Source organism: Cryptomeria japonica, chromosome 1 (genome assembly GCF_030272615.1).
Source record: "Cryptomeria japonica chromosome 1, Sugi_1.0, whole genome shotgun sequence".
Taxonomy (NCBI): Eukaryota; Viridiplantae; Streptophyta; class Pinopsida; order Cupressales; family Cupressaceae; genus Cryptomeria; species Cryptomeria japonica.
In genome coordinates this window covers 309,811,767-309,834,718 of record NC_081405.1, presented here as the reverse complement: position 1 = coordinate 309,834,718, position 22,952 = coordinate 309,811,767, and the positions used below count along the sequence as shown (strand labels likewise).

The window sequence follows — 22,952 nt, the reverse complement described above, 5'->3', positions numbered from 1 at the left end:
ATGAAAAAATTTTGTGTTCCTATCACCATCTGAAAGCCATAACTCTCTAGATTTTTGTCTCCAATAGATTTCCTCTCTAGCTAACACCTCCTCAAGCTGTAATTTTAGTGACTTCAATTCATCAAAAACTTGTGGCACCATACCATGTTGAAGAACATGAGTATTAAGAAACTCAATCATATCTTGAATCCTTTGTTTCTCCTGAAAAATGTTCTTAAAATGCGAGATATTCCATTCCCTAATATTCAATTTCAAATAACTTAAGTTCTTAGCAATCTGAAACATACGGGACCTAGAACAAAAATTAGCAGAATTCCACCATTTCATAAGCAGAGGCAAAAAGGAAGAATCCCTAAATCACATGGGCTCAAATTTAAATGGAGACTTAAAAGAAGCCCTATAACTAAAAGGGAAATTGGAAAATGATCAGAAGCCGAGACTGGTAGAATAGAGGAAAAGAATTCAAAATTTGAATCAATCCAATTCTCAGATAACAAAAACCGATCTAATCTCCTAGCAATTTGAGAAAAATCCCTTCTCATGTTTGTCCATCTGAAAACCCCATTCTGAGACTTACAATAAAAAAGGCTCATATCAGAACTGAAATCCCCAAAGTCATCCATAATCCTTTTATTAGGGAAAACATCTCCTCTTTTCTCATCTAAATCAGTGATAGCATTAAAATCACCCTTGAAGATAATAAAGGAACCATGTTTTAAGGGAGAAGAAATCCTCTTTAATTAACCCCATAACTTACTCTTCCCTTGAATTCTTGACGGAGCATAAATGTTAAAAAGCCAGAATTTAACCTTCGAAATCTTGCTTATAACTAAAGCCAACATCCAATTTGTAGCAGATGCCACTAACTATACCTCAATATTATAATTATTCCAAAGCAGTGCCAAACCTCCTGAAGCACCATAAGCTAGAGAAGAAAGAAAATTCCACCTTCTCCAAGATGAAAAAACCAAATCAGCAGACTCCTTTGACAACTTTGTTTCTTGCAACATAAAAATATCACACTTAATTAAGTCCATCTGGGACTTAATTAAGCATCTCTTGTTAGGGGCATTTAGGCCTCTAACATTCCAAGAAATAATTCTCATTGTCCTCGAGGAGAGGTCAAAGCTCCCCTCTTCCCATTAATCGGAGAATTGATATTATTTTATTGAAGTGAGAGTTATAGTTAATATTGCCAAAATCTAATTTAAATAATATAATTTTAAAATAGATCCTCCAATCAATCATTGTTAAGACACATCGAACTTGAGTAGTAATTAATTTTGACTCATCCCAGAAAAATGGGCGAAAATTTGCACTTTTCACACTTTAGGGTTTCTGAGGATAAGTGGTGTTGGGGTGAGGAGGCTCTTTGTGACCCATTGCCACCTCGTGATCCCTTCGGAAATCACTCTGGCCATGTCCTGCAGTGGTTTTTTTGAAATGGTGTTTGGGTGGATGTGTTATCAAAGGTTCAATCAGAGTGGCATCAAGGGCATCTAGGCAAACTACGATCTACATATTTTAAGGGTTTCTTTGGGCCGCGACAAAATTTTTTGAGGAAGGCTAAGTCGCATGGGATTGGAGGATCTAGAAAAAAACCTTGGCTTAATCATTACCATAGCCCTTGGAGAGCCCTTGCTTGTGTGGCTCAACCAAAGTTTGTTGCCCCTGTTATGGGGACTAAACCCTTAAATAAGAATTCCTCACCAAAGCAAGCTTGGTCTCCAATGCAGTGTATTTCTGCAGCTGACGCCCCTTTTGACAAGAAAACAAGGGAATTGCATTCTTTGGCAGTTATTATTCAGGTCAAGGGAGATAATGTTCTACTTTCTAAGCTTTATCATAAAATTCACTCTCTCTGGTATGGCATGCTATATTTTGAGGTTCTCTCTGCTAACATTTTCCTTGTCATTTTTTATTCTGTGGAGGCTAAACAAAAGGCTTTGGAAAATTCATATTTGTGGGTAGGGTATAATTTAATTTTTGTAGAAAATTGGAAACTGCTTTTTTCGGCATCACAAGATATTGTTAAAAATGTACCCACTTGGTTTTTCATTACTTGGCCTTCCCTATGAATTTTCGGATTTAGATATTTTGCAAAAAATTGGGGATTCATTTGGGAAATTCATACATTCACATTCAGTTTTCGAGGATGGGTTTTTTTTGGTAAAAATTTGTGTTTTGATTGCTTCAATTGTTGTGATTCCTTCTAATTGTAATTTGAAGTCAATTGATGGTATTTGGCATCAGAGTATTGTCTGTGATTCTGCATGGTTTTCTAAGGCTTCGGTAACCATGGATGTTGGTCTTTTTGTTTCTCTTAAGGGTATATCTTTTGCAGATAAGGTCTCATGGCCTGGGGGTAATGTTTCAAAATCTAAATCTGTTCCTCTCACTTCTAAAGTTGATGAGGTTTGTCGACTTACTCCCCCTCCTCTGCAAGCTGATGGTGATAACCCCTCAGTTTTACAGAAGGATGGGGAAGGTGCGATTATGCTAGGTTTCCCTTCGTCTATGAAGGATGGCCCATCCATCAATTCACTGATAGATGTTGGCTCGATGGCTAATTGTATGGAATCTTTTCTTCCTGATGATGATTTAATTTCTAAAGTTCAGAAAGTGGTACTTGATCATAATGTGACTTTGAATTCAAATATTACATAAAAAATAGTTGATGCAATTGATCAAGATTTGGTTAATTTAAACTCTTCCCTAGTTATCCCCCCAACTAGTAATCCTTTTGATATTCTATCTAATAAAATTTAGGATGTTGAAGTGTCTTTGGTTTTATCTGGGGAGGGAATTGGGAATGTAGGTTTGGATTCGATGATTAATAAACCCCTACTCCAGTTTCTGTTATCCCCTTCTTTACCTTCTCTGTGTCCTGCGAAGAGGGGTAGGAAGCCGAAGACCTTTTACACACAATTAGAAATTGATGCTGGATTTTAGTCTACACTTTTGAGTCCAAAATCAGGGTTTGGCTACAAAAAGAAAAAAATTAGTCCACCTTTTACTCGGTCTGTGGCTTCTAAGCGTTGCTTGAAGTTTGAGCTAGAGAATGTTGATCTAGCAATTGAGAAGAGGGGAGAGGATGCCTCCCCTCAAGGGAAATGAAGTTTGTATCTTGGAATGTTAGGGGCTTAAATTCCCCTAACAAAAGACATCTCATTAAATATTAGTTGGATTTGATGAGGTGTGATGTATTACTTTTGCAAGAAACTAAGTTAGATTGTCAAGGTGTTGATCTGTTGGTTTCCAAATGGAAGCCTTGGAGTTTTTGTGTATCCCCCTCGATGGGGGCTTCTGGGGGTTTGGCCTTCCTTTGGAAGGATATGACTATTGATCTGAAATTGGTTGCATCTGCTCCCTGCTAGATGTTGGCTTTGGTTAGAAGTCGTGTTTTGAATATTAAACTGTGGTTGTTTAATGTTTATGGTCCAATGTCAATTGGGGGTAAGAAAGCTCTTTGGGATTCCTTATCCATCACTCTGTCCCCTCTTCATGGTCATTTTATGGTTTTTGGAGGAGATTTTAATGCCATCTGCTCTGATGATGAGAGGTGTGGGGGCATTCTTCCTAATAAGCGTATCTTGGATGATTTTTCTACTTTCATTTTAAATAATAACCAGGTGGACTGTAAAACTTTGAATGGGCCATTTACTTGGACTAATAGGAGAAAGGATTTCTCACTTATTGCTGAGAGACTTGATCATTTTCTAGTGTCAGACAATTGGTTCTCCTCTAATGTGGATGTGGTTTCCTCAGTATTGCCTTATGTTGGTTCAGATCATTTTTCGGTTGTGTTTTCCATCTTTGATGATAAAGCCCCTGGTGGTTCTTCTTTTAAGTTTGAGCCAATGTTGTTTTGTGATCCTTCCTTTTTGTTGCTTTTACAATCCTGGTGGTCTGCGACTCTGTGTGTTAAAGGTTCTAGGATGTTTCGGTTTGCTAAAAAACTCTCTTATTTTAAGCTAGAAATCAAGAAATGGAATATTTTGCATTTCAAAAATATTTTTTTTTGAGAAGGCTAAGGTTCAGGAAGAGCTTGAAGCTCTTAATGCCAGGGTTATGAATGGTGGCATGGATTTTTCTACTTTTCAAAAACATAAATCTTTGAATTCTCATTTAGAAGAGATCCTTTCCAGAGAAGAAATTTACTAGCGTACAAAATCCAGAGACTTATGGTTGAGTGATGGGGATCGAAACACCAAATTCTTTCACGCTTCAACCAAGTTGAAATGCCAACGTGGTAGGATCTCTTGTATTCAGAACTTTGATGGGATTATTTTTACTGAAGAATCGAAGATTGCTAATGAGGGTGTCCATTTTTTTAAGTCTTTGCTTTTAGAAGAATTATCTGATTTTAGTGATAATTTTGCCTCTTCCATTCCTAAACTTACAACTAATGAGGATAATGCAATGCTCATGGCTCCTTTCTCCAATCAAGAAGTCAAATATGTTGTCTTCTCTATGTCGCCGGAGAAGGCTCCTAGTCTTGATGGCTTTACAGCTCTCCTCTTCCAAAAATGTTGGTCTTTTCTTGGGGAGGATATTCATTTGGTTTTAGAAGAAGCTAGATGTAATAGGACTATGTTAAAAGAGCTTAACTCAACTTTAATTGATCTTATTCCAAAATGCGAGAATCCTAAGTCTTTTGCAGACTTTCACCCAATTGTGTTATGCAACACCCTATATAAAATTATTACCAAGGCTATTTCATTAAGGCTTGCTAAGCTCATTCGTAAAATCATTTTGGGTGAGTAGGGGGGCTTTGTCCCTAGTAAGGAAATGGTAGAAGGGGCTATTGTGGCTCATGATATTCTTCACTCCATCTCTGAGTTATCTATTTTGGTCATGACTCTCAAATTGGATATGATGAAGACCTATGATAGGGTAAATTTGTAGGCTCTTTTGTCTATGCTCACGAGATTTGGGTTTGGCATTAAATGGGTCAAGTGGATCCAGGATTGTATTAGCACGGCTAGGTTCTTAGTAATTTTGAATGGTTCTCCATGTGGATTCTTTGCCTCATCTAGAGGCCTTAGGCAAGGGGATCCATTGTCACTCCTTTTGTTTATCATTCTGGCTGAAGCTTTTAGTAGAGCCATTTCATTTTCCAAAGAGAGTGGCCTGTGGAAGGGGATTTCCATTCCTCATATGACCATGTGCCATACCCATTCCTTATTTGCAGATGACACTTTACTATTTGTCTTAGCTACTATGGGGGAAGCTTAGGTCATTAACAAGATCATTTTGGATTATTCTTTGTTTTCTGGACAGTAGGTTAATCAAACCAAATCAACAAATTTCTTCCTTAATGTGTCCCCTTTGGTTCAGACTAGATTATCTTGATTTTGGGGCTTCTCTGTGGGTCAATTTCCTTGCAAATATTTAGGGTTGCCTTTTTATACCGGTTTAGAGAATCATAATTTTTGAGAACGAGTTTTAGGGGTTATCTCATCTAGGATTCTTTCTTGGTCACACAAGTGGTTAACTTTTTCAGGTAAAATTGTGCTTATTAGAGCTGTTTTAAATGCAGTTCCTATCTATCTATTATCCATTTTGAAGGATCCTTAAAAATCCGTGGTTGCTCTTCAATCAATTGTAAGATCCTTTTTATGGAGTGATAATGTTAATAAGAAAAATAGGATTCCCCTGTTGGCTTGGGATAGGGTTTGTGCACCTAAGGAAAAAGGAGGTGTTGGGATTAAGGACCTAGGTAAGCAGAACTTGGCTCTTGGTGCTAAGTTAGTTTGGAAATTTTATAAGCAACCTACCTCTAAATGGGCATCCATTTTATCTGCAAAGTACTTGAACAATTCTTTAAGGGAGGCTATCTTCACTGCTTCTTCCCTTCCCAAGGGGTCTATGATCTGGAATTTTATGGTTGAATGTAGATTTGTCATTTTTCTAGGATTGTCCTAGCTTATTCATAACAGTTGTAAGGCTAGGTTTTGGGATGAAGCTTGGAATGGCTTCCTTGTATTCTCTAGTCTTAGGGATTGGTCGTCCCTTATGTCCATCCTTAAATCCTCCTAGGGCATTTTCATGGTGGATTATTTTTTTGTTGACTCCTTGGGTTCCCTACCTATGGCAAAATGGAAATCAATTGATTCTCTTCCATTGGATCAAGACATTACATCTGCATTTGTGGATGAGCTTAAGAAACATCCATTACTCTTCTCAAAAAAGGATGATGAGCTCATTTGGACTTATTCAAAATTAGGGGAATACTCGGTCAAAGAAGGATATAATTTTTTGTCTCTAAATGTTAAAAGGGATGATTTGCCATTTAAGCTATTTTGGCATGCTGCTTGTTTGCCCAAAGTAGGGGCATTTTCTTGGCTGGCCATTCAGGATAGAATTCTTACCGGCATGAGGTTAGATAGGCTGGGTATTACTGTGGTTTTTCCTTGTGTTATGTGTGGTGGGTCTCTAGAGTCTGTGGGTCATCTTTTTCTGCATTGTCCCTTTGCTAATCATTATTGGAATTGGCTTTTTAACAAGTTAAATTGGAAATTTGCTCTTAGTAAGGATCCTAGATCTCACTTCATGAGCTGGCCCCTGTTATTTCCATCTGCATTTTATGCTTGCCTTTGGATAATTGCTCCTTCTATTCTAATTTGGAAAATTTGGCTTGAGAGAAATAATAGGATTTTTAAGAAACATTCTTCCCCTTTGCATGATGTGCTCTTTTGCATAGAGAAGTTGATTTCTGAGACTGTCTTGGCATTCATCTTTAAAGGCTCTAGTCTACTTAATACTTTCACACCTTGGGATAATTGGGTGTCCAAACATTGGGAAGCCTTGCAAACACTTCCTTTGAGTGGTTCAATTTCTCAACCGTGTCCTTTAGTAAACAGAAAGGAAGTGGTTTGGTTGCCACCATTGGCTTCAAAAGTTAAATTGAACTTTGATGGAGCCTCTCATGACAACCCGAGTAAATCTGCCACTGGGATTGTGGTCTCTGATGATAAGACTAGTATCTTAAAAGCTCAATGTCAATGTATCACCTATGGGACTAAAAATGTGGCTGAGCTTCATGATCTCTCCATGGGTCTTGATTTGCTTCTTTCATTACATTTGTTGGATGTTGTTATTGAGAGGGATTCTCAGGTGGTTTTTTACATGGTTATGAATTTCTCATCCCGCTCCTAGCATTTAAAGTATTGGTTGGACAAAATTATTGATCAACTTGATTTGTTTAATTCCTTCACTATGGTTCATTGTTTTAGAAAAGCTAATACGGTGGTAGACTTTCTAGCTAATAAAGCATTGGATGAGGATATCCAAAACTTGGTTGAGGTGGCCCCCAGTTCTTTACCCCCACATTTGATTTAACTATTACTAGGTATTTGGAGAAGCACGACCTTATGCCTCGTCTAGTGATTATACTCAGGCATGCAGTTTAATGTGGTGGTGTCGGATTCTTGGACCCTCATTACCTCATTATGTCTGCATTACTATGTGTTATCTCAGGGTGGGCTTTGGCTTTTGCTTTCTAGGCATTTGGTTGGTATTTGTGGTGTGTGGAGGGCTCTTATTTTCATGCTATACTCTTTGTTTTCACTTTGTCTTTGTATTTTCTAACTCAATTGCATCAGATTGACCTTGTACCTTGCATGATGGTTATATTTAGGCATGCAACATTCATTATGATTGCATTACTTTGTAAATCTCACTCTCGATACAGGTTTATCTTATTGCAAATTAGTTGGGGTTTATGGTGTGCGGGGGTAATTATATTATGTACACTTGACATCTTCCCTGCGATTATCATTATTGTCATATGTCATTTGCTTTCCTTGATGACTACACAGTTTTTATGTGTTTACCTCATGGTAATTGTACTGTGTCTAGATGGTGCTTTCAGTTTTATTGTGTCCGTTACCTTCCTTTCCAAGTGGTGGTAGATTTTTTGAGTTTTCTCGTCATATATGGGAGATCTCACTCGTGTGGATATCTTGGTTTATTGTTTGGCATGTTTTTTATTTATGGCTATTTGCATCGTGAGGATTTTGTAATCATTTTTTATAAAGGTGGCAGATTGTCATTGTTGTGTTACACGTATCTTTTTGGGCTTGCTTGTGATAATATTTATTGTGTCATCCTTTCATGGTTGTGTTTCTCTCTTATGATGACATTGAGATATTTTATACTCTTGTACTTTTTCTTGGCTTTTCATTATCCTTTTTTGATGGAACCAATGGGCTACCGCATTTTGATGCCTCACAAACATTATGATTTCCAAGATTCTTATGCTTTGGATGATGAAAAGCTTGGGCATTTGTTTCAAGTTTATTCATTGGACTTTTCTCTGGCTTTTCACAAGATTTTGGGAAAGCGATGGTTGGCGGATAAGTTGGCAGATAACTCAGGTTGTTTTCTTGTTGATATTGCATCTCGGTTTCTCACTATCTATATGGATGTTCTTCTGGATTCTTCTATGGTCAGGGCAACTTTTGATGCATATTTCAACTCCAATTTCTACTCTTCTAATGATTTGGATAGTGCATTATCTAATTACAATTTTGAATTTAGTGATTTTGAGTATGCTGGTTTTATTTCTCGTTCTTAGTTGCTATCTTTTGGTTGGCATGGGGAACTTCTCTCAATTTTAAGGAATGGCTTGATATCTAACTCATACGATGATTCATTGTTTGCTATGGTTTCTCTATTAGACCATTTATCACCTAATTGCTTGGCTGCAACTGTTAATATTTTTGCAGGAATTCACTTTCTCTTAGAATCTATGCACATAGTTCGGTCTTCACCAGTGCTAGTTTTTCCTATCCAGACGGTGCCTCCTTCTTCTCCTCCATTGGAAGGCTCTAGCTCATGGCTGTTGAATTCCTTTCCGTAAAGGCTCTTGATTTTGGCATTATAAGTGAAGGTTTCTTGAGCACAAGTTTGAAGATTGATTTTAGTTCACGAGTGTGGAGTAGGGCTATGTTTTTCATTTGTCTCCTTCCATTTTTAGCAGTAGAGAAGATTATTTTGAGAGAATTATCTGATGGGTCTGCTAATTGCCATACGACCTCTATGTAAAAATTGGTATTATAGGTGACCACATTTTCTAAGCGGTACTTTGTATAAACTGTTAGGGTATGGTTATAGGTTTATTTTATGAGCTCTGACCGAAGGTTTTCTTTCTAGGGTTCTTTCCTCTGGTATGCTCTTTGAATCCTGTGTAAAAAAATAATTATATATTAATTAAAATTAGTGGAGTATTCCACTTTTATTGAAAAAAAATAAAAAATAAAATTTTAAAATAACAATAATTTAAAATTATAAACCTTTAGTTGAAAACAATGTTTGGGCCCCCTATGCTCCCTCCTGTATTAGAAATTTTGGTTCCTTAGTTGCTAATTACTAGACTGGCAACAATTGGAAGAACATTGAAAGCATCCATCCCAACGTTTCTAAGCTCAAGATCCATATGTCAGTGGTTTGGTTGAATAAAGAGGTGGATTCCCTGATATGGAAACATGACCCTAAAGGTACCTTAACTGTTTCCTCTATGTATGGTGTCTTGTCCCCCTCTCTTTTAGGTAACCCCTTTTGGTCTAGAGCTTGGATTAAAGGCCTAACCCCCAAAATCAACTTCTTCTTCTGGACCATCCTATAAAATAAAATCTTGACCCCAGACAATCTAAAAAGTAGAGGCTTTACCTTCCCAAATAGATGTGCTTTGTCCCTTAAGGAAGAAGAGTTTGTGGACCACCTTGCCATTCACTATTCCTTCTCAGCCTCTATTTGGGAAATACTTATTAAAAGTTTTAATTTGGCCTGGGTGTTTCCCAAAACTATCAGTGATCTATTTTTCTCCTGGAACATAAATTGGACTAACCCGTTTTTGAGATCTTTGTGGCATATTTATCTTCCTCACATCCTGTGGGGTCTATGGAAAGAAAGAAATAACCGAATCTTCAAGGAAGTCTCCCTCAATCAGGATATTTTGTTCTAGAAAATTAAATGGGCTATCCAGGAAAATATAGGGATCATTGAGGGTCCTTGTTTCTCGAATAACTCTCAGGAATCAACCATCTTAAGTGAGTGGAATATGCAGATTGTCGATAGACCTAACCCCATCCAAAATAAAAGACTTGAAGGAAGATGGCAAACCCCCCCAAATGGTTGGCTCAAAGTCAATTTTGATGGTGCTAGCAAAGGCAACCCGGGCCCTTCACGTTGTGGAGTTGTTCTTAGAGATGACAAAGGAATATGCAAGGAAATGGTTGTTGTCCCTATTGGAACTCAAACTAACCATAAAGCTGAAGATATGGTAGCCCTCCAAGGCATCCTCCTAGCTAAAAAATGGAATTGTCCCTACCTCTGGATTGAAGGGGACTCAAATGACATAATTAATTGTCTTAAGGGAATTACAAAACCTTCTTGGTCGATCTACAACATAATCATCACTGCTACAGACCTTATTAGCACATTTAAAAAAAGCTATATTTCCCACATTTATCGGGAGGCCAATGGCTTTGTTGATTGGGCAACCAATGCGGTGGTAAAAAAAGAGGAAAAGATTACATGGATGAGAGAACAAGGACTCCCCAAAAATGTCAGGCAAATCATTTCAAATGATCATTATAGAAGCACCCCACAGATTCTTGATGGACAGGATAATTATTAACAGTACTAAATTGAGAACTTTGAGTCATTATAATAATAATAGACTCATTCTTTATGATATCAATGCTAGTAGTTCCCACGCTTTCTAGGTAACTTTGATAGTTCCGAAAAGCTCTCAGGCTAATTTGCTCTGCAAGTTTCAAAATTTGGCTTTCAATAGTGAAAACATGGGCGGAAACAGGAGGAGATATGAACCAAGTAGTTGTAAAGAATGGAAACAAAAGGATGAGGTTTGGGGTATTCTGCAGAAGGGAGGTTTCTTGATTTTTATGGAGAGACTCCATGGATGAGATGACAGAGTTACTAGTTATTTCTACAAAAACTGGAAAAAGGGTATGCTAAAAATGGGAGACAAAATGGTGGAAATTGATGAAGATTTAATTGCTCAAGCCACGAGTCTCACAAGAGAAGGGTGTAACTTCTACAGAGATAGGAAAGTCAGCAAGGAAGCAATTGAAAGATACCCGGCCACCGAGAAGGAGAAGAAACAACTGGTCAAGTTGAGCAAAACTTACTACCCACCTAGGGCTTTCGCTAAACCCTGGCGGGAAGTTCTCTTTGTCTTAATGCGTTATATCACTCTAGATGGGAGGTTCATGAAAGTTTATGGTTATCACTTTGTTTTTTTAAATCAATTTAGGCACAATGAAAAGGTTAACTTCCCTTATTTTCTGCTCTGTTCTATGAATGCTACCATCAAGGCTTACAAAGAAAACCCAATTGGTGATATTGCTATGCACCAAGGCCTTATGGTCCTCATTTATGACCATATTAAGTCCAACCAAATAGCTCATATGCAACCCTCTATGGATTCTAAGGATGAGGGGTATGATCTGGCCTTCTCAAAGGATGAGGATTCTGACAGTGACCCTTTGACTGATACAGAGGACAACATGGATGTCTCGGACTATGAAACCAGGAAGAAGAGGAGTTACGCCAAAACAAGACCTTCATCCTCTAAGGGAAAAAAGACTAAAGGTAGATCCCAGATAAGTATTTCTTTGGAAGAAGAGACTTCAAATGACTCTGAGGAGGTGAGCCCTCAAGGGCTACTGAAGAAGAAAACAAAAGCTAATACCCAGACCAAGAAAAAGCACAAGAAGAAAGAGGAGACTGTTAAGGAACTGGATGTCCACCGATAGGAAAGTGCCCTGGATGCTGATAAGAATCTGGAAAATGAGACTATGGGAGAATCTCTTAGGGTTGTTGACACAATCATCACTTGACACATTCCTAAAGAGGAACATGCAACCCTTGTAAAAACTGATCCCCCTGCTAACCCTCCCTCCGAGGGAATGAAAGGCTTCATGGAAACTATGGATTGGCTTATTAATGGTTACAAGAAAGCTGTGGACGAAAATAAAAAACTCTACAATAAAGTTTTGATCTTGGAAACCATTAATACTGGGGAAGGAAAGACCATGGCCAACTATATAGAGGATCTGAAAAACACCATAGCTAAAGTCAAAAACATAAGGGATGCCTTCAATCACAGGTTTGAAAAAATTGAGAAGGATTTGCTGGAAAGGAATAAGCTTGTTGATGCAAATGACCAAACTCTCTCGGACACTATTAACAAAGCTGGCAAAATTGAGGAGTATCTGAAGAGCATTGCCGAATAGAGCCTTAGCATCTTGAAGATTTTAGCAAGCAACACCAACACCCTTATCAGCAAGCTAGATGAAGAAAAGGAAATCCTGGACATTGACCCGAAAACCAAAGGAATAGGGAAAGCTCAAGGTCTCAGAACCCGCACAAGAGGCAAAAAGAAGGAAAAAAAACCTAACAAGGATTTGGAAGACCTTAAAGTTGTCGGGGCCACTTATGACGAGCTGGTGATAAAGGCGGAGGATCTGTTGAAGAAAATTACTGTGTAGCGCCTTCTCTGTTTCTTTGTTGTTGTTAGTTTTGCTATCCTTTTTGGCTGCTGGCTTTTTGCCAGTCTTTATGTATGCAGTTCCTTTAGATAAAAATCTCATTAAAATCATGACAAATATTACTTTATAAAATTATCTTATTTGAATATTTGTTAATATTATTATTTTAGAAAGTTACTTCACCTTTGATGAATATTATTTTTTAATTTTTTTTTCACTAAGAAGTAGCTTTGTTTTAATAATATTTTAGTAAGTTGTTTTGTAGAATCTTTCTTAAATATTATTTTTTCAATTTTAAAAATTATTTAAATATTGTTTGACAATTATTTTAGATAATTAAATACTATTTGAGAAAGTTTCCTAGTTTGAGCTTTTGTTAAATATTATTTTAGAATGAGAAGGTAGAACAAATCATGGAGATGTGTATATATAAAAATAAAAATAAAGCTAAGAAAGAAAAACAAAAGGGAATAGACCTTTAGGAAAGATATTAAACTTTTTTTTTTTCCTAAAAAAAGAGGATAGTTATTATTTATTTACTTTGTTATAAAAGTGAACAAGAGATTTTAATATTTCTAATCAAATGAATAAAATGAATCATGGATAATATTTAAATTAATCATAATATTATTTTATAAATAATAAAATAAATGTATATTTTAAATAAGTGAATTGTTACTAAAATAAATCAATTTATAAACATATTACTTCTCTCTAATATATTTATTTTCAAATATGTTTTCTCTCACTTTTATATTGTAAATATTTATGGATGTTTATATAGAGAGATAAAATTAAATTTTCTTAAACTAGCTCAAGAAATATAATAAGTTATTTTCTCAAAGGTGATTTGCAAGAATAACCTTCAAAATTTCCTAAGCAAATCATCATTATTAAACCAAACATTGATTAAATAGGATTATTGAGACTTAGATAGAAATCAATTTTATTTTAGACGAATAAGTTATCAAAATTTGTATATGACCAATATATCTACATTGTTTTGAAGTTAAATTTATTCAAATATTCTTTTATAGAATACTAAAAAACTTTATAGTCATGGAGCTTCAACTACCAAAGATTATGCTAATTGGGTATTTTGAGTGAGTTTTAGTTGCATTAGTTATTATATTCCACATGTATTATATTAAGAGTTGGTGAATGGTTCTAGAAAAAGAAATTATTTTCTTTTTTTAATACAAGTCTTGGACATTGCAAATTCCTAATTGTATGATGCCCTAGTCATTTAAGTAATGAGGAGGATTATGATAAAGGTGTTAGGTATACCACCTCAAGAGGATATGGAAGTTTGAAGAGCATGAATATGTTCCCAAAATGATGGGAGCATTAGAAGAGAATATGGATCCAAGGAGCTATAGATGAAGAAGAGATGGATGGAGAGGAAGGATGGATGGTGATAATCATGCTCTAGTGGCATAAGAAAAAAAATTCTATATTCTACTTATTATTATGTACTAAGATACAAGGAAGCACAAGGATAGTATGTAAAGTATGCAATTAAAATGGTCCTAGGCAAATGTGATACCCACCTTCTACATAGAAACCCCTATCATTATTGTTGTGATCATTTTATTATGCCATTGAAGTTTTTTATTATGATGTTATTTTATGATTAATCACTAGCACTAATGTTTATTTATGTTTATAGATGACCATTTTTAGAATATGCACAGATGATATTTGTTACATGGTTAGATAAGACATTATAAATGTACTATGAAATTTAGTTGTTATTGATAGTGCACATGTCCCTATACAGATGATGAGTGTGATCAAAGGGGTATAATTGAGAGTGTCTATCTTATGCATATACTTATTTCTAATAAATATTTAATTATAGCCAAAAAATAACTATTATAGGAGGATTCATGGAATGGATTCACCCCCGTCATAAATCTAGGATATTTCTCAAAGATCGAGAGGCTTTTAAAGGACTTAAGGGGATAAAAAAATTTATTACTGAGTGCCATTTCAAGCCATGGTGATATTCTTGTATCCAAATGAAAATATTTCTCCCATCTGGATGCTCCTCAAAACTAGAAAACAATCTTGGCTAAGGTTCCCAGCCAAAATATTTTTCATATAAACTCTAATCAATATAAGTTCATATGGACTCAATCCAAATTAAGGTGCTACTCAATGAAGGAATGCTATGAAATTATCAGTAACCAGCTCCACTCCTATTGTAGAAAACACTACTTTTTATATTGGTGGATAGATACAAGCCTGGTGAAGTTTGGAGCTTTTGCTTGGCTAGCTCTCAAAGGGAGAATTCTCACTAGTCAGAGACTCAACTTCCTTGGTCCATCTTTGATTCTCATTTGTGTCTTGTGTGATAAGGAAATAGAATCCACTAATCACTTCTCTTGAATTGTGATTTTTTTAATGAATGTTTGATGTGGCTTCTTAAGAAGCTTAACCAGTTTGGTCTCCTCCATTATAACCTCACTTTGGTCTTTGCAGCTTGGCCAAAATTATTCAAAGACTCCTCATTTTCTACAATTTAGTAATTATCTCTAGCTATAACCTGCTGTAGCGTCCTAAAATTGTGACACTTGCAATTTCGACTGCATTTGGGTCTTCACGATGGCGATGCAACATAGAACCTGAATGGAGACCCCGAAACTTGTTCATGACATCAAAAAATACATTTTTCAGCACCCTGGCCTGATCCTCCTTGCACCCTGCTGTCCCTGGAGGTGGGACCATGGCGCCCAGCGCCCTGGTTCTTTAGGACTAGGGCGCCTAGCACCCTGGTCCCCCAAGACCATGGCGCCCAGCACCCTGGTCCCCCAGGACCATGGCGCCCAGCGCCCTGGTCCTCCGGGACCATGGCGCCCAACGCCCTGGTCCCTGGCCCTATTTTGGGCCCGGTCTCTTTTGGGGCTTCGGGTCTTTAAGTTTGCAAAGTGGAAAATATTGTTTCCTGGTTGGCCTAAGGTCGGGAAAATTAATCTATCAGCCCTAATTGACAAGTATATAAACTACTTTTCCTCTCCTAGAAAGAGGGAGAGGGAGGAGGACATATGTGTGCAAAGACACGAAAGCGATATTCAAACATTCAAACATTCAAGCATTGAAGCATTCCTTCAAGCAATTGAGCATTCTAAGTCTCCATTCAAGGCTAAGTGTTGCATTCAAGACAAGGATTCAACCATTGAAGAGGAGATCACTTACAACACATTACATGCTACATACATTACACCTTCGCATGTAAGAATACAAACATTCTTACAACAAGGTATCAGTACTTGTTTACATTACAAACATTTACAACATCCTCATTTCTTGGTTAATTCCAAAACTGGGGTTTGACCTAAAGGCAAACCCCTCATCCCTAACCCCCCAATCATCCTCTCTTTTTTGTGTGTAGGTTGCAGGTATGTGGCTATAATTGAAGATCTGGAATCCTTGTACAGAGACGAATAGATCCCCCTTCGTTTCGTGGATTTTTCGGAGGACCGTGTGCACGCCGGGTGCCATCGTCCTGTCAACTTTCACTCAAATTTGCAGAACAGCACCGTCTTGACATTTTACTGCTAATTCCAGGTCCGCAGCTTCATATCATATTCCTATCTCTGTTTATAAGTGAATCTTTCTCACTTTTCATGCATTCCTAGTTCAATCTTTCTATCTACATTTCTTTACAAAAGAGGGTATCCTTGATGTCTTAACCCTTGAAACTCATTTAGAATCCAATCTTGCATTGTGTGGGATTAGATCTTGTGGGTTTCAACCCCTCTTTTGAATGTAAAGTCTTTCCCAAGTGAAAACCATCAACCCTAGTGACCCTCCCTTCTCTCTCCTCGAAGTTGGGGAGGGGAGAACAACTAGGGTTCGATTTTTCCGCTTTACATTTTGGTGAACCCGACGTGAACATCCTCATTCTGATTATTCATGGTTAGATCTGAAAAATTTGCTTCCTTAATTACATTTCCATGTTTGATCTTTTGCAAATTTTAGAGGTTGATTGCATAAAAATCCTAAAATTTTCTTTTTAGTAATTAAACTTGTGAAATGTTTAATTGTTAATGCTTGTTTCAGATCTGCCCTTCTATTGCAAATTATCAATTCATATTTGTGCTTTAATTCTGAAAATTAAGTGGTTAAGTGTCAAAACCCTAATTTTTAAAACCTTCTTGATTCAACCTTTGACTGATAATTTGACTGATCAAAACACCTCCAAATCGGCTGTAATTTTGGATTCCGGAATAAAATCACGATATCTTTCATCCTTGAAAATTTGGAAAAAAGTTGCGAGGACCGTGTGCACCCCGAGCGCCATCGTCCCCGACATTTCTTCCGAAATTTCGGGAGCTAGATCTTACTGTATTTTTCTGCTAAAATCCAGAAATTTTGGCTGATTTTATCAATTTTAACACCTTCAAAATTAAAGTTAAAGTTGGTCTAGCGATTGCTTGGATTGAGGCTTCTAATCATTCAAAAATTGTTGAAATTAAAATTCATGTCAAAATTGTGTTTCTTACAGTCCTAAATCTGAAAAGTGTGTTAGCATTCATCAGAAATTTCAGTGTTTTATTCAAATTTTTACAATTTGTGACTTTTGAAATTAAGTGTTTAATTGCAACAACTTTGATTTCCACTTTCAAATTTGAATTTTGCATGAAATCGAGTCAACTTTTAAATTTCAAAACTTGCATTGCTTTCAGCATTCCCTCTAAATTCATAAAATTCAAAATTTCAGTTTCCCTCTCTTTTTCAAAATTCAAAATTTGCATTTTTCAACAATCTTGGTAGGGTTCAATTTTGAGATTGCAACTTTAATTTGGCCTATCTACAGATCGTAAAATCACTCAATTTTTTCAAATTAGCTTTAAAATCATCATTACTTTCATCCCTAAAAATTTCGAAAAAAGTTGCGAGGACCGTGTGCACTCCGTTCGCCACGGTCCTAGACATTTTTTCTGAAATTTTGAGAGATTGTCCTGATTGTATTTAACAGCTTAAATCTAGGAGATTGGCTGATTTTATTGAAATTTGCTACCTCTAAAATTCAAAATCTTCTCTCTTTCTTTAGTGCATGAGTTTTACAACAATAAGCCCTACTTACACTATTCCCGTTAGACGAATCCTTAGAATTAAGTCTTTCCAAGGTGTAATTACCAAGGAGATGGAACCTAATTTGAATGGCATTTTTAACGAGGACATGGGTAATTCCTCTAATCCTCTTAATGATGAAGAAGCTCTCCATGAGGTTTCTGTGGAACAACTTTCAAAATTGGATAACCAATTTGATGATTTTCGACAATGGATGTCTCAAGAATACCCTGATAGCGAAGCTCTTTCATTAATTGAGGGTCTAAAACGTATGGTTCAAAGTGATAAGAATGGAATTGATATTTTGCGTGGTATTGCACACATTGTGGATTCAAATGTGATGCCTATGAAGAGTTGTGCTGAAACTTTGGGTTATACACAACCTCCTACTCAAGTCAATCATTCTATTCCTTTGACGACTCCTATTGCTAGTATACCTACTTTTACATCAAACATAATGACTACTTCAACACAAGACATTCCTCCTATGATCACCAGTCATGGGGGCAATCCTTCTTCTTCAATCAACCCTCTGCCTTCATTCAATCCAACTTCTTCATTCATTCCTTCAATGAGTGTTCCTATTATATCTCCACAAATAAACATGACACAAGGGGGCAATTCATTTAATCATTCAATTCCTCCTTGTAGTGTTCCTCCTTTCCAATCATCTCCTATGACTAACTATCATAGTGTCCCACCACCTTACTCTCTACCTTCTTTCAATAACATAACACCTCCATCACAATCTAACACGTCTAATATGAACTCTTCGACTGAAGCGACCATTAACAATCTTGCACAAACTGTCTCTTCTTTACAGCAACAAATTGCCACTATGAATCAATCTAAGTTTAGTGTGCCCACATTTGATGTTGCGAGCCCACTTTCTCTTGACATTGTTCGAGCTATCCCCCCTAAACATGTTGAAATTCCACATTTGGAGCTTTATAATGGTAAGGGTGATCCTCTAACACATGTTAAGACATTTCAAACAATATGTACCGATTTTGCTTATGACCAAAGGTTGCTTGCAAAATTGTTTACTAGAACATTAAGAGATAAAGCCCTACAATGGTATTGCTCATTGCCTTCCTATTCTATTTCTTCTTTCGAACAACTTGCGAATGTTTTTATTCAACAATTTCAAAACAATATAAGTCCTAAAGTTACTTTGATTGATTTAATGCATTGTAAACAAGGTGTTAAAGAAAAAGTGACTGATTTCATTGGTAGATATAAGCATTTGTATGCTCAAATTTCCTTCCCAGTACCTGACAATGACATTCAAAGAATCTTTATTTCTAATTTACAAAAAGACATTAGAGAAAAACTTATGTTTTCTGAGTTTACTTCTTTCCAACGGTTGTGCGCAACTCTTCACAATTATCAACTGACTGTGAGTCAAATGGAACAAGCAAATCCTATGGCTCCGAGTGATAAGGGTGATAGTAGTCAACAACCATTTGGGAAGTTTAAACCGAACAGAGAGTCAATTAAATTCAATGAAAACATCATCAACAACAATGTGAATGCGGCATCAGGTGTGCCTCCTATTTCTAAGTTTTTCAAGAAAGAAAGAAAGTTTACTCCTTTGAATGAATCATTGCATACTATTATGAATAAGTTATTGGAACAAAATGTGCTTACTCTTCCTCCTATAAGGCAAATAGATCCTGCAAAGATTAACTCACCCTATTTTGATAACAAATCTTTTTGTCAATTTCATCATCATCCTGGGCATGATACTGAAAAATGTTTTGCTTTAAAGGGTAAAATTCAAGATCTGATTGATAATAATACTATCTTTGTTTCTGGTGTGAATGATAAAGGCAACACATCTGTAGCTCCTCCTAACCAAAATCTTCAGACTTTTACTGATCCATTACCTTCTCATACCTCTAATGCGATTGATACTAATGATTCCTCTGTCTCACCTGATGATCTTGTGTCTATGACTCTGAATGTGATTAACTTTGTAGAGCAGCAGAAAATCCCTAAAGAACTTTCCATCACATTTGATTCTAGTGAAACTATCAGGGCACCTGATGGTCCTTTATATATAGTTGCAAAAGTCAAGAATACACCTTGTCGTGGAGTGCTTATTGATCCTTCTTGTATGGTTAATGTCATTACTAAAGAATTTCTTTTTACTTTGCAATTGAATCAAGTGATCTATGACAAAACAAATGTGGTTGTGAAACTATTTGATGCATTTTCTTCTCCTGCAATTGGTTCTATTACATTACCTATTGAGGTCCATAACAAATCCCTTGATGTGGACTTTTCTATTATTCCATCATCCGAACAATTTCGTGTGAAGCTAGGCTATCCTTGGCTATCTTCCATGAAAGCTATTGCTTCTCCTATTCACAAGTGTTTGAAATTTCCCCATAATGGTGAAGTTGTTACTGTCAATCATAGTCTCTTTAAACCAGCTGAAAGAACTTCTAGCGTTCCTATTGATTACTTTTGGCCTAAACAATTCCAATCTCTTCCTCCGCGAAGTGATCATCTTTTCAAATCTTATCAAAAGTGGAAAAAAGATATGATCCTATCTCTAAGTGAACCTAGAACACCCAAACTTGACATTCCTATCTTTCTTGAGAAGGAAGTTCTTCCTTTGAGAGATAAAACTAATGTCTTTCCTCAAGAAGATTCCCAACCCATCCCTATGGATGTAACTATGCCTATATCTAATAAACTTCCTAAAAGTAGACCTATACCTCCTCATCATGATGGGCTTGGTCTCCTTCCTAAACCAAATATTCCTCCCTTATATGGAGTAGTTTCTCCTCCTTCCTCTTATGGAGAGAAGAGACCTTCCTCTTCTCCTATTATTCAACCTAAGAGACCACAACCTAAACACCCAAGTGATAAGAATGAGAACATTCCTCCTCCTCACTCTCCTCAACTTCCTACTAAGACTAGACGAAATCGTTCTGCACGTGAATGCCGATGAAAGCGTCGTCTTAGAGCTCAGGCAGCTGCTTCTCAAACTTTGCAATCCCCAAAAACACCTTCAGCTAGTATTATTCCATTTTCTCCTCAGCCGACAATTGAGCCAAAATCTCCTAAACATAAGATGCCTGATGGTCTTGATCCTGTGCGAGTTAAAGATCCTATTTTTATAAATCTTGATGATGATATAGCTGAAAATGTTATTCATGATGAAAATGTTATTCCTATTCATTCTGATAGTGAATATGAATATGTTGATGTTGATAACCATTTATCTAATGAATTTTCTAAAGCACTTATCCTAGCTCCTAGACAAGAACAACGTGGCTCGGAACATGAACATAGCCCTTGTTTGGATCTTGTGATAGCTCCATCTGCTGTGTTTGATGTTCCTCCTCTAGCGTGTTTCCTACCTTCCCGAAATATTGATCAGCAAGATCGGGGGGTAGATGACGTGCTAGACTAGTTTCGTTAGCATAGAAGATTCTCTCCTCCTCTCTTTTGTTACTTCTTCTATGTGTTATTCTCATTCTTCTATTTGTTGTCCTTAGTGTTGTCTACTTGAGGATGATGCAAAGCATTGAGATCTCTTTTGGTCTCTCTCATGTTGACTCAAAAGACACATGTGTTCCCTTCTTCTAGGTGACCTTCCTTGATTGGGGAATGAAGAACAATTATGCATACATACATATGATATACATGAATTATCATACAGCATACTGACCCCGAGGAAAGCGAAGTCACCTTGTGCTTTGTGTTTTGTGTCTATTATCCTTGGGCTTATCTCACACTTGGGGGCTAAATCCTTGTGATAACGTGCTCCTTTCCTTTCTCAGTTCTTATATGTATCACTACCTTAAAGAAATCACCCCCAGTAAGGCGTGTGCGATCGCTTTAACGTAGGGGGGCATACATCCCATTCATATCTTTTCAAGATACTTGAAATTTTCTTGACAAATTTAGCTTTGCCTTGAAAATTTTTGATATCTTTCTTGCATGACTCATAGTGAGGGAACCTTACTACTGATAGTCATGGTTCTCCCTCGTGATCTTCCCTTTTACTTTGTCAATTGAAGTCGTAAGATCCTTAGTCCACTGGGGGCTTGGTGTATCTTGCCTCCTTGACGTGGTGAAAGTTTTTCAATGTTGTTTCCTTGTACTTTACCAGAAGTATTGGCGTACGCTTATACTCCCGCTAAAGTGGGGGCTAAATGTAGCATCCTAAAATTTTGACACTTGCAATTTTGACTGCATTTGGGTCTTCACGATGGCGACGCAACACAAAACCTAAATGGAGACCCCAAAACTTGTTCATGACATCAAAAACTGCATTTTTCAGCACCCTGGCCTGATCCTCCTTGCACCCTACTGTCCCTGGAGGTGGGACCATGGCGCCCAGTGCCCTGGTCCTTGCCCCTATTTTGGGCCCTATCTCTTTTGGGGCTTCGGGTCTTTAAGTTTGCAAAGCGGAAAATATTGTTTCCTGGTCGGCCTAAGGTCGGGAAAATCAGTCTATTAGCCCTAATTGACAAGTATATAAACTACTTTTCCTCTCCTAGAAAGAGGGAGAGGAAGCATTCCTTCAAGCAATTGAGCATTCTAAGTCTCCATTCAAGGCTAAGTGTTGCATTCAAGACAAGGATTCAACCATTGAAGAGGAGATCACTTACAACACATTACATGCTACATACATTACACCTTCGCATGTAAGAATACAAACATTCTTACAACAAGGTATCAGTACTTGTTTACATTACAAACATTTACAGCATCCTCATTTCTTGGTTAATTCCAAAATTGGGGTTTCACCTAAAGGAAAACCCCTCATCCCTAACCCCCCAATCATCCTCTCTTTTCTGTGTCTAGGTTGCAGGTACGCGGCTGTAATTGAAGATCTGGAATCCTTGTGCAGAGACGAACAGATCCCCCTTCATTTCGCGGATTTTTCAGAGGACCGTGTGCACGTCGGGTGCCATCGTCCTGTCAACTTTCGCTCAAATTTGCAGAACAACACCGTCTCGACATTTTACTACTAATTCCAGGTCCACAGCTTCATATCATATTCCTATCTCTGTTTATAAGTGAATCTTTCTCACTTTTCATGCATTCCTAGTTCAATCTTTCTATCTACATTTCTTTACAAAAGAGGGTATCCTTGATGTCTTAACCCTTGAAACTCATTTAGAATCCAATCTTGCATTGCGTGGGATTGGATCTTGTGGGTTTCAACCCCTCTTTTGAATGTAAAGTCTTTCCCAAGTGAAAACCATCAACCCTAGTGACCCTCCCTTCTCTCTCCTCGGAGTTGGGGAGGGGAGAACAACTAGGGTTCGATTTTTCTGCTTTACACCTGCAACATCATAAAATTGGGACCCTTGCAATTTTCAACTA

The 22,952-nt window shown here is 37.0% G+C and overlaps 1 protein-coding gene across 1 annotated transcript; it reads left to right on the top strand.

Moving 5' to 3' along the window:
* Positions 1–6,093: 6,093 nt before the first annotated feature.
* Positions 6,094–7,161, top strand: LOC131049710 (uncharacterized). Its single transcript, XM_057983777.2, has one exon. The coding sequence runs from the start codon at positions 6,094–6,096 to the stop codon at positions 7,159–7,161; it is 1,068 nt and encodes a 355-aa protein (XP_057839760.2).
* The last annotated feature ends 15,791 nt before the right edge of the window (positions 7,162–22,952 follow it).